General features: G+C 36.9%; 2 protein-coding genes across 2 annotated transcripts; both read left to right on the top strand.

Moving 5' to 3' along the window:
* Positions 1 to 2331: 2331 nt before the first annotated feature.
* On the top strand, positions 2332 to 3450 carry LOC137716520 (LOB domain-containing protein 12-like). Its single transcript, XM_068455978.1, has 2 exons — positions 2332 to 2590; positions 2996 to 3450. Exons 1-2 carry the CDS (start codon positions 2432 to 2434, stop codon positions 3371 to 3373), a joined length of 537 nt encoding a protein of 178 aa, XP_068312079.1. The 5' UTR covers positions 2332 to 2431; the 3' UTR covers positions 3374 to 3450.
* Positions 3451 to 10419: 6969 nt separating this feature from the next.
* Positions 10420 to 11961, top strand: LOC137714220 (uncharacterized). Its single transcript, XM_068453485.1, has one exon. The coding sequence runs from the start codon at positions 10458 to 10460 to the stop codon at positions 10998 to 11000; it is 543 nt and encodes a 180-aa protein (XP_068309586.1). The 5' UTR covers positions 10420 to 10457; the 3' UTR covers positions 11001 to 11961.
* The last annotated feature ends 797 nt before the right edge of the window (positions 11962 to 12758 follow it).

Here is a 12758-nt window from a genome sequence, read left to right as displayed (position 1 = left end):
TGAGATAAGAGTTACAGATAAACTTAAACACTTCAATTAATTTTGACTGTAACCGAATCAACTTAGTCTAACACTGGTCACTCGTGTGACGTGTTAATTAATGGATGGTTTGAGGCCATTCAATGTTTGTACATACATGTGCCAAAAATAGTTTACCACTTGTATTCTCTCAATAAAATTGAGAGGATGAAAGATTTGAATTCGATATAAATACATGGTCGAGATGGATTCGTGACATTACTTTTTTTACACAATTTGTAATGTTTTTTAATGATCCGAACTATCTACCTTTAAGATCTATTTTCAATAGCTCATATCAACAAAAAATTTATTAAAATTTAAAACCATAGGACCATTGAATTAAAGGTTGAAAACATTCCTTATGATTTTGGTATCCGGTAGGAATAATAAAAATAAAAGTCCGGGTTGGTTGGTGAGCCTAGTGACAGGAGATTTGAATTATAATAAAACGTTTCATGCCTTGCATGACTACAGTGGTAGATGAACGGTGCATGTGCCTTAAGAACTTACTAGTTTACAAGCTAAGTTGTACAATTTATAACCGACTGATTTTATAGTAGAACTCCAACTTTTTTCATGGTATCAGAGTAAGGTTGTCTCATGTGTGAAGCTAAACGACCACATGTGCTTAACGCCACCCCGTTGTATTGTCCACGTGTTAGGTTCGTAAATTAGCCACACGTGAGGGAGCATGTTGAGAACGAGTCCCATATTAATGGGAAGAGAGACCTTACAGAGGTTTATAAGAGGTTATGCTACTCCTCATATTACTAATTGATTTTATGATGAAACCTAAACTTTCTTCACAATTCTCTGGCTACAAATAATCAAGAGGGGTTATTCCACCATGAACGCAAGGTCAACCAGTTGCCAGCCGAAGTTTTCTACTAGCTGCCAATTGGTTTTGTGATATTAGAGTCTGGTTTTCTTAGCTCAATGACTACATGTGTTAGCCTAAACGTGCATCCATCGGAGACGATGTGACATGAGCGTTACCCCAAACAAAAAACAAAAGCATGTGCAGAAACAGCTGTCACACTATAGTTTAGAAAAACATGCAAAATTTGAGCATGCTCTATACATTTTTCCTGAAACTCCATGTCATGTATTTTTTTGGGCAAAATTGATGTGCTTGATTTTAGATAACATCGTACGAATTTTAGTCAATATCTGTGTATAGGAACTATTGAGGATCCAACCATTTTTGTAAATTGTACGTGTTTGATTTAATCGTTATGATAAGTCTTATCATGACTGATGAGATCTAATTAGTCATTTTCTTTTTCTATTTCCTGGAAAAGGGGCTAACATATTAATTTGATATTTAAAGAATGCTAGGTTTTTTGCTTTTGGTATGCAAAGAATATTTGTAGTTGGTCAAGATAGCTGCATGAAAAACAAACAAGAAAAACAAAAATTCATAATATTTGGTAAACATAAACTTAACAGATATTAATATATTTTTGGTGAGCGAGAGCATTGATCAAAGATTCAAAAGTCATAAAGTCAGGCGGCGTTGGGGGCTGGGGGGGGCTGTTATTTTGGGTGAGTAAGAGCATTGATCAAAGATTCAAAAGTTATAAGTTATTCAAAAAAAAAAAAAAAAAAGATTCAAAATTTATAAAGTTAGGCGGCGTTGGGGGGCTGTGAGATAGAAATATATTGTGAAAATGTATGTTTCCATGTGGATATCCGCCAACAAACATTCACGTCGTTGAGTCCATCTCTTTGGATGTTTTGGTCGTGGTTATGGTTTCACATGCCCTTCAATTTTTATCTCTTACGAAATCCCTAACCTTAATTAACCTCTCTCCCCAATTGATGGCTTTCAAATTAATCTCTAATTTAATAGTCGTTTTCAATGGTTAACCCCTTTCTTTCTTCTTGTCTTACTCGTTTTTGCTCCTATACCAATACACAAACAGTGCAGCAGAAGAAAGAAACAGAAGAGTCAAACCAGAACGTGAGAACTACACAGCTGCATGGTTTTTGCCGACTTATATATACATATATATCATACAATTCACGCGCCTAGGCGGTGGTCAACTAGAGAAGAATCTATTCCCTGCAATATTGACCTAGTTGCCCTTGCTAATCACACTCAAATCTGTCGCACTTCAGGGCTATAATCGTATTTTTCACGTATGAATTTGCTAATTTGTCTAGTTGGGAATATCCAGATTCCAGTTTTTGTCTGAATTTGCTAATTTGTCTAGTTGCTAAGCATGTGGAACCCTTCTATCCTAAGGCTACCATCCTTATAAATATGCAATTTCAGTTCTTTGGCTTCGACACTACTAAGCTCCCTTTTGTTACAACTTTTCACTAGTAAGAAAGTGCTTTCTAGCTTTTCTTAATCAAGGAGTTCTTCAGAGGGAAATTTTTTTCTTTTGGGTTGTTAGTGTAAAATATGGGATCGGGCTCTTCGCCGTGTGCTTCTTGCAGGTTGTTGAGGCGCCGGTGTGCCAAGGGCTGCATCTTTGCCCCATACTTCCCTTCTGATGATCCTCATAAGTTTGCCATTGTTCACAAGGTCTTTGGTGCTAGCAATGTCAGCAAAATGTTGCAGGTTTCTTTCCTTTCTCTGGACTTGAATTTCGGCACACCCTTTTTCTCTCCCTACACCTATTCACTTATGGTTTTTTAATTGAATAAGTTAAATGAGAATTAGTGGACATAAATAAACCTTGAGTGCCTATAAATGAAAAAGGGTGTGGGAAAACGCTATTTTGCACTCGCTTCATGCACTTTTATGGAAGGGTGCTGCAATCAAGACCAGTACAATTGATGGCATGTTATTTGCATTCATCAATAGAAGTGCAAGCATCCCCTTGATCAATACCTAAGTTATTTTCTTCTTATTTTTGTATTTTTCTGATTTTGTTAAAATAATGAAAGAGATGAGCTCAAACAAAGAACAATTGTGAAATTAGGTTTTTTATGTGTGTAATTTATGGTTTCCTCGTTCATTCAGGAGCTTCCAATTCATCAAAGAGGAGATGCTGTGAGCAGTTTGGTTTATGAAGCAAATGCAAGAATGAGAGACCCTGTTTACGGGTGTGTTGGGGCAATTTCTTTCCTGCAGAATCAAGTTTCTGAGCTGCAAATGCAGCTTGCAGTGGCTCAGGCAGAGACACTTTGCTTCCAGATGCAACAGGATCCTGTAGCCTTACCAACCCAGATTGATCAACACCAACACCAACACCATCATCAACATCAAGATCATGACCAGAAGTCCCTTCTTTTATCCAACAGTGACTTCAATAGCATTCCACATCAATACTTCAGCAGCTTCGCTTCTCCTAGCAACGTGATCCAAGACCCTCTTAAAAGAGAGTCTCTTTGGACTTGATCATTTGCATAACATCATTAATCAATGTACTGTCAATCCATCTTTCCAATACAATTTCCTTTATCTTTGTATGATCATTTAATTAGTACTACTCTATTTGTGTGTGATCCGCATGTGCACGCAGGAATGTCTTTCATTTCGTGCACGTATATGTGTGTGTATGAGAGAGAAGTGATATATGGAATTCTGGGTCAACCCATGCATGTGGGGGATGGAGTAAAGTAGGGTTTACAAGTATTCTTTTTCTTGCTATAGACGTCATTGTAAAGCTAGTAGCGGTCTTTGACCAATATTTCCTTTTTCTTTCAGTTTTTCACCGTAATATTCGTGGAATCGCTAAATTACTAATTAGAAGTGATGGATTGTTATAATAGTTATAATTTTTTTTTCTCTAATTTATTGCATCTAGAGTTCAATCTATCATTTTTTCGTAATCTAAACTACCTATTAGCAAAATTATATTTGTCAACTAAATATGGATGAAAAGACCAAATTAATCTTGTCAACAAAATTAAACCAAGATAAAAATGTAAATTACATTTTACCTCCTCATGTTTGGTTGCAATTGCAACCCCATACATCATCTTTAAAATATTCCAATTTTATACTTTAATTATCATTTCATTGTAATTTTGTACATCCATTAGTCAAACCGTCAACTTGACAGTTGAGTAATGACGTGACAAATATAAGGCCCGCATGTTTTGATGACGTGGAAAATAAAAATACTTAAAAATTTAAAAATTAAATTCAAAATAAAACTAAATTAAAACAAAATTAAAATTACAAGGGGCCCACCCCACCTTCTTCTCCACGGAGAGAGATGGCAGTGGCATCCACCCAGATGTAAAGATTGGGTTCAATCCAAAACCGGAAACATCTGGGCACGTCTCGTCGCCTTTGGATTCCTCGGAAATTTCAGGGTAAAGGTTTCTCTATTCCCGTCGTCCGCCCATAAAATTCACAGGAATTTTTAATTTGCGGAAGGATCTGCGTTTCAGATTTTTGAGGAAAGTTCCATGCTTCACCTCCATCAAATTCTCGATGGTGGCGAGAGTGTTGTGAACGGCGGTGCTCTCGTCGGGGTCCGAGTCGCTTCTAATCTCAGTGGAGCTGTCTCTTCTGGTTTACCAATCATTAGTACTTCGCTCTCGGAATTGGTACATTTCAAAGTCTCGACAAAAATTTTCATCGTGTTCATCACTTGCACGATTCGCCCAATTCGTACATTTACGATTCTCCGGCAAGACTCAAATCTTCGGTTTCCATAGGTCACACCGCAGCTCCATTCCCTACCTTCTCTGTCGCCGGTGTTCGTAAACTCCAATCCCCTTCCATCGACATCGTCTTACGCCAGTGCACACGGTGGAATTAAATCCGCGCTCCCCGCGGAGAGAGAGATCGAGAGAAGATGAGATAGAGACCGCGACTCTGCGGGGAGAGAGAGGCGGCCGAAATGGAAGAGGAGGCCTCGCTGCTCCCTGAAATTGCAGAGAAAGTGGCAGATGCCATCTCTCTCCGTTGGAGAAAAAGGTTGGCGGGCCACTTCGTAATTTTAAATTGTGTTTTAATTTAGTTTTATTTTAAAATCGATTTTTAATATTTTAATATTTTTATTTTCGAGTCATCAAAACATGTGAGTCTCATATTTGCCACTTTATTACTTAACAGTCAAATTGACTATTTTGACTAACGAATGTACGAAATTGCAATGAAATGATAATTAAATATGAAATTGAAATGTTTTAAAAATGTATGAAGTTGCAATTACATCCAAACCTAAGAGGATAAAATGTAATTTACCCAAGATAAAACTTACGAGCAATATAGTAAATTAATATAAAATAATTTTACTATTTTCTTTCAAAGCCTCACATTAGTTGTTCGCTTTTAATCTTCCACATTTTTCTCTCAAATAAAATAAACTTAGTGAGGAAGTAGTTATCCATACACAGTTATTAAGCATATGAACAACCTCTTCAACGACGAAAAATCATTAAAAGGTCGTCACCAAAAAATTTTAGCGACCGTTTTATATTTTCGCTCTTTATAATTTTTATTTTCAAAATTTTAATAAGCATATGCATATCATGCGTACAATTGCTAGTGTAAATTAAAATAGTAAGATCACTTGTATTAAAGAAGAAAAAACCTAATTAAGTGTTGCATATAACAAGTGTGTATAATGTTTCTCCATATAATAAATTTGTGTGACAAGCTGTTTGGACTCAAATTTACATTATCGGCTCGTGCAATCAAGACTGTTGAATAAGCATAGCTCCACATCATCGGATAAAAGTGAAGATAATTTTATTATTATTAAAGGGTAATATTATGATCTTTTTATCATAATAATTATCTTTTAATTGTGAGTTATCTTGATATTATCTTGTACAAAATAAGTGGGATGCAAATCACAACCTCAACATAGAAGCAAGCAGAACAGTCCGAGTTAATTTGGATTTGGTAGCAGTGTACTGTGTGAATTAAAACAGCTTGGCTTGGACTCTTCACGTGGCATAGCATGAATTTGCAAGTTTTGGATAATGGTGAATAGAAAACCTAAGTAGGTTTGGTTGATTGACAAATAGTCAAAAATGAATTTTAAATGGTTTGAAATTCATTAAATGGGATCAGGATGTATGGATAAGTGATAGAATTATGACAAGAAAAGAAAGCCTAGCTAGGCTAGGTTTTTAATTACGATGGGACAAGTCAAGGTGGGTTTTATTATCTTTGAAGAATCAACCATCTGAAGATAGGCTTTGGCACCTATGTCGCAGATCAATTATTTTTACGAGTTTGAGTTTCAGTCGATTTATTATCCAGACCGTGCCAAACAAAAAATATATTCCTATAAATACAGACGCCGTGCAGCAGAAGGGGGACCTTCAATTCAACACACAACTGCCCTGCACAAAACCTCTCAAACATCTTGAGATTTTTTATTTTCTTTTTTCCACCGACACATCTTCAGTTTGGATAAATAACACTGTAAAGGCAACTGGCAAGCATCTTCAGTTTGGATAAACAACACTGTTGCCGTATAATCAGTCGTTCCTGAAACACCTTCAGTTTGGATAAACAGCACTGCGTCGAGGCCGACTGGTTATCTATCCAAGTCTCGGTCGAGAAGGATTTTCGAATCCTTATTGGCAGAGGTCATCTCATTAGCCTTCTCGGCGAAGTGAGGTGTTACCAGGTTACTACATTCGGCACCTTGAGAGCTGAATTTGATATTGAACTTCGTAGAACTAGCAGCCTTGTCTTCAGGCTCGAGAATCCAAAGGTCAAGATTTGTTCCTTCCTCGGCCGCAATCGCAAGATCAAGAAGTCAGCAGCGCACTCAACGCAACATCAACAAATTTTACTCCTCGGCCGAGCTCGGCCGACCAGTTGGCACACCCCACATTCAACCGAATGACGTAGTTAGCTTATTAGTTACTCGGCCTGCGCACCACGTAGGCTTTGTAATTTTTAGGGTCAACACAAGCACACGCCCAATTTTTTCTATAAAAAAACAAAAGAAAAAAAAAACTTGCAAATGAACCAAGAAAGCCAGAGATAAAACCACTGGTTACAGAGATCCCCAAATGTATCTTAGGAGATTAGATTTGTTTGAACTATGGGGGTTTTGGAAATGAAAAAAAACATGGATTATTAATAGAAAACAATTTGAAATAATTAGTATAAATGTTTAATGCATAGGAAATTACTTACATGAAGGGACTCAGTCAACTCTTCCCCAAGCCGAACATAAACATCAGCAAAGATGTCGATCTCCGGAAAATTTGAACCCTCCTAAAATCGGAAAAGATAAGGAAAATGTTAGTATGAAAAAAAATATATTAACGACATTTTAGAATTGAAAATGAAAGTTGTAATATATACCTTCCGTCGCACCTCATCCTATAGGAGAAAGGCCTTGAACCTGAATGGTGGAGAAGAGTCTTTTTCTCCCCATTGATCTTGTTCGCCTTCGTTTTCTTCTATTATACAAAAAATAAGCGTATTAGTTGTAATACTTAAAGAAAATTAAAAAAATAATAAGAAACATTAGTAAAAATTAAAAAAAGCAAAATGAAAGAAGTCGTAATTAAAAACGCACCATATAGCCTGGCTCCTAAAAATGATCGCAAAACCAAACCCAACTATCTTATCGGTCCTCCAACTCCTTTGGACAACCCTCCTCGAGAGTGACCTGTGGATCATCAAATTAGTGTAGGTCACTTTTCCACTGCTTGTAGCATTCGGAGAAGAGCCGATTGAGGTACGCGAACATGTTCTTGTCCATGTCCTCCAAATTGTAGTTTGTCTGCAATGTAACAAATATTTTGAAAGTATTAGTAATAAAAGACAGTAATATATATAGCTTTTACATGAAAATCATTAAAGAAGCGATGCTACTTACGGACAATTGATTGCGCACCATGTTCTTCGTCTCCTTTGACATCGCCTTCCAAGACTTCCACTGCATAGGGCAAAAGGTCCGCACGACATGCCCAATGTCGTGGGCCAATGCACTATGCTGCTCTGTCGTTGGTGCTGCCCGATGTCGTTCATCGTATCCGATTGGGATATGACCGTTGGTCACCCGAGTGACCTTCGCCGTCTTCAATTGTCGACAAGGTCCCCAAGTGTTTTTCTTCGTTGCGAAGAGATGAAAAAAAAATCATTAACCCAAAACTAATAACAATTCCTACTAAAATTTTGGCATAACCTCCCCCATAATTAAAACATTTCCCAAGACCCTGAAAATAACATAAACAATATACATATCCAACACAATGATCACAATAGTTTAATAAAAGGTTTGGAACGATGACAACTTTTTAATCCTTACATGACATAACTTAACAAATTGAACCTAAAATAACAAAACTCAGTCAACATGGGAATGATGGAGTGAATTAGGATTGTAATCTTGGCCGTGTACTCGAAGCATTGGTTGTGGATCCCAATGGTGACATCTGGTCCGTAGTGCGGGGGCACCAGCAAGTACGTCGGGCGCTAACAAGTAACAACACTGAAGAAGTCGATAATGCCTGCGCCTGTGGGACTGGAGGACCAACTAGGTCAACCGGATTGACCGGCCTATAGTCCATCTTTGCCGAAATAGTGGCGGCAGTAGTAGGTGTAGTCGTAGGACTAGGTGTAGCCATCGGACTAGGTGTAGAAGTCATCGCCCTCCGAGTTCTAATGAGGTGTGACATCTACAAAATTGGAAATCAATTTTTTCGTACACAAAGATTTAACTTACCATACATATGCTAATAATTTCAACTTAAATTTAAAAACCCTAATTCTAAACCCAATTCAAGTTTGGCAGAAACAAACTTAAAACTGATATACTATACACAAACTAAAGCAAAATCAAGAAGAAAGAGAAAATAAATTTGTTCTTACCTTGAAAATGAAGAAAAGCAACAGAACATAATTCTTTGTATGGGCAAGCGAAGAAGATTGCTAGGGAAGGGGGAACAAATATGCTCTGACTCTCTCTTTCTTGCAGGGTTTTAGTTGCACTCCAAATTTATTTAATTCCCCTGCTTGACGCAAACTTAAATAGGTTTTGGTGGCAATTACATTCCCTTTCCTAGAAGAATTTAAATTCCAAGTTAAAGAGGGAATCTACATCAAATTGGGACACAAACTCCATTGTAGCTTTGGATTCCTACACCTCATGCCCTTTCCTGTGAGCAGCCTAGCAGGTGTGGGGACATTTGTGGACCAAAAAATAATCCTAAAAAACATGGAGCCGACACATGGATTATTTCCCAAGAAAGACAAAATTGCCCCTATTAAATGTGCAGGGAGCAGTCTCATTCACCACACGCAGTTGAGGTAAAGCAGGCAATGATCAACGACTGCTTAAGGCACCCTGCCTATAGGAAAAGTCAAAGGTATTTATGATAGAATAATCCCTTATCCTTATCATAAATACATTCCAAATTAGAGAAGACTTCTTCATAATCCCATTTATTTAGGATATTTACCTAAATATTCTAAAATATTTATTTACACAAATATATTAGAATATTCCACCCAAAATACCACCTAGGGCCGGCCACCCCTAAACCCTAGAGGGCTGGCCCATACTCCTATCCTTTCCTATAAATACACCATTTTATCTCCAAAATTCAGTAAGCTTTAGCTATGCCTAAAGATGTTTTTTGCTTCCCACAAACACTCACATTCTTTTTAGAATTCTAACTTTGGCATTGAAGATTTTTCGGCCAAAGCTCCCCCTCCTAATTCATCGTGGGCACGTGAGGCTTTTGACCTTAATTTTATGTGTTATTATTTTGCAGGTGCAGATTCGTCAATCAAAGGAAGGCGGAAATTTGCATCCACAAATAACACCGAGATTTAAGATTAGATATATCTCCTACTCGTAATGATATTAAGATTAGATATATCTCCTCAAATAACACCAAGATTTTTCAATGTCACACTAGGTAGTAAGATTAGATGGGTTATATGTGAGTTCCGAACAGTAACTTCTCTGAAAAAGCCCCATTTAAAGTAAAATGTTGTATATTTTCTAGGGTTATATGCTTTGCAAACTGCTACTGCTAGACTGCTGCACACGATGGGCATTGGATATAATATCAGCACGACCAACGACGCCCCACAAACTGTCGAATACCAACAACACTATATGGGGCTTCTTTATACGTTTTCTCCTTCCTTCTCGAATCTACTGCAACTACGTACAGCGGCACGCACAGAACAAAATCCTACTATGAATATCTAAATTATTGCTTTTATCAGCCCATTTAGGGCACGTTCTTCTTAATGCAACAGTTCAACAAGTGTTTGAATTGGTCCCCAACTCCTCTTTTTTATGGAGTAAAAAGGCATGTAATTGGTCATCCTTACCCTTTGTCCGTTTTCCTAGCTGGAGTCTTTCAACTGATATATAGTGAGGCCTTGAATCAGCCAATGGTTAGAAGATAAGGTGCCACATAGGATAAACATACCATATATACAAATTCCCACTTACATCTTATTCTCACATCTCTCATCATCTGTTAAATTCAAATTTGGGTAGTAGAAAAGAGAGTGATCGAACAAGGATAAGATGAGGTACCATTCTTTCTTAAGAAGCCTAAAGAAGGAAGAGCAACAAGTTCCGGACAGTACCCATAATTCTGGTGAAGAATTCTCAGACACTAATACTACAAAATTAGATGATGCTTACACCAATGGAGACAATGATCATGAGGTTGATATCATGGATGATTGGGAGCAAATTTTGGGAATCAAAATGGAAGAAGATGGAAAATTACCGAGCGATAACATGTACAGCGGTCACGAGCTCAATTGGGATTTTATGGATTGGGACGAGTTTCCCAATGGAGAAGAAGAAGGGGAGGAGATAGAGCAAAAAGTTGATCAAGGCACTGATAAGTGCTTCTTTGAAGAGGAGAGCTACTACAAAAAAAATGTTGTAAAGTGTGAGAGTTTAGGGTTTTGGGATGATGATGATGAGAAGAAGGTGCAACTGAATTTGAATTTGAATTATCAAGAGGTTATGGATGCTTGGTCTGATCGCGGTACTCTTTGGGCAGATGATTGTTCACTTTCTTCCGTGGCTAGCAATGGCAATTATGTTAGTGCTTGATTAACTTTATTATATGTTATCATCCTTTTACTGTTTTCTGACCTTGTTTCATAGTTCCTGTTTCCCCAATTGTAAAGAAAACGGATCTCATTGATATAACATGCATTTGATCTTCTGCACTCTTTCTTCTTTGTTCCAAAAGAGAAATACTATTCACACTCTTTGTTGTGTTCTCTTCACTTTTGTGAAGAAGAGTAAATAACACTTGTCGTAAACATGAGAGCATAGCGCTTCCCTTTTCAAAATGCTCGAGGTATGGAAAACCCTTTAAATGGTGTACAATATTTTAGTTTACTTTTTATTTTTAAGATGAATGAAATAATTTTGTTTGTAGTATGTAAATTATTGTACTAACTTATTTTTTTTTCCCACATGATCACATTATCAATTGAGATTGGTTTTAAATGTTAAACTCTACACATACTGTAATAAATCAAGTGGCTTTGCATATATCATGAGCCTCTTAATTAACCAGAATGTTATGTTAATTAATTGTGTATGAACATCAGATAGGGCAGGTGCCAGTAATGGAAGATGAGAAGGCAAGAAGAGAGGCAAGAGTTCTAAGGTACAAGGAGAAACGCCAGTCTAGACTCTTTTCCAAAAAGATAAGGTACCAAGTCCGCAAGCTCAATGCAGATAAAAGACCTAGACTCAAGGTTTTTGTCCTCTCTCTCTCTCTCTATCTTCCCCTAATTAATATATCCTGAAAATTTGAAATTATTTTTTTGGTGTAGCAGGGTCGATTTGTGAAGAGGGTTTGATTTGCCACGTGAAAATACTTATCAACTCAACTAAAAGAGAGCATGGAATATCTCAACAAATATCTCACTCCAATATCCGTGGACTTTTAACTTTTGAATGTGTTTGTCGACTGAAAATATCTCTAATTCAACTACATGAAAAAAGATGAAAATATCTAACTTTTAGGGAGTTGATTAATTCCAAAAATTCTCTGTTTGCGGGGTCTACTTATCATGAAATAATATGGTTTCCATATAGTTTTTTTTTATTGGTCGAAATGGTTTCCATATAGTTTGATTCGTACTTTATTTCATGCTATATTATATATGGCATGGCCTTTTCCTGGCATTTTGTGATGGGAATTGGACCGCGTGATCATAAGCTCGATCAATCACATAGATGGACTTTGACGAGCAATATATTCATTGAAGGGGTTAATTTCAGTGGATTGTCAAGTGTGTAATTATTGGACATGTGGGAATAATATTGGTCATATACGTCGTGGTGGTCCATGTCAAATACCATTTTACTTTTGCTCTTTATGGGATTTTGTTTACGTTGTGTCATTTTCTTTATAATACGCTGCTGACAATGCCAAGAGAGCAAATGCTATAATTAAAATTTTTGTTGCTGAAATAGAAAGAATGATATGTGTTGACACAAAAAATTGGATGGATTTTGGAACAGCGTAACATTTAAGGAGTGATCTTTCGTAATGTTGTTCCGGTCACTTAATGGGAATAATATGTAAAAAGATAGAGATAGATGAACAAATACAGGATGTACGTGGTTCATCCTAATTTGGGCTACACCCATAAGGTTAGAGGAGTCCTCATTAATAATGTGGATTTTATATAGTACACAAGTCCAAACATAATCATCATCAGTAAGTTCTAATAATGAACTAAATGAAATGATGATATTAGGAATTAATTGTAGGAAAAATGTTTCCTTAGAGCATTTCCAGTGTAGGAGCCCTTTCCCCTGGCTATTCACTATTTAATCCACCTCATG

Source organism: Pyrus communis, chromosome 14, assembly GCF_963583255.1.
Source record: "Pyrus communis chromosome 14, drPyrComm1.1, whole genome shotgun sequence".
Taxonomy (NCBI): domain Eukaryota; kingdom Viridiplantae; phylum Streptophyta; class Magnoliopsida; order Rosales; family Rosaceae; genus Pyrus; species Pyrus communis.
This window is presented reverse-complemented; position numbering and strand designations above follow the sequence as displayed.

Bases quoted from the DNA above. Each gene is read 5' to 3' on its own strand.
- LOC137716520 (XM_068455978.1), top strand. From the start codon at position 2,432: ATGGGATCGGGCTCTTCGCCGTGTGCTTCTTGCAGGTTGTTGAGGCGC. The intron at 2,591-2,995 runs GTTTCTTTCCTT...TCGTTCATTCAG, and splicing joins ATGTCAGCAAAATGTTGCAG to GAGCTTCCAATTCATCAAAG.
- LOC137714220 (XM_068453485.1), top strand. From the start codon at position 10,458: ATGAGGTACCATTCTTTCTTAAGAAGCCTAAAGAAGGAAGAGCAACAA.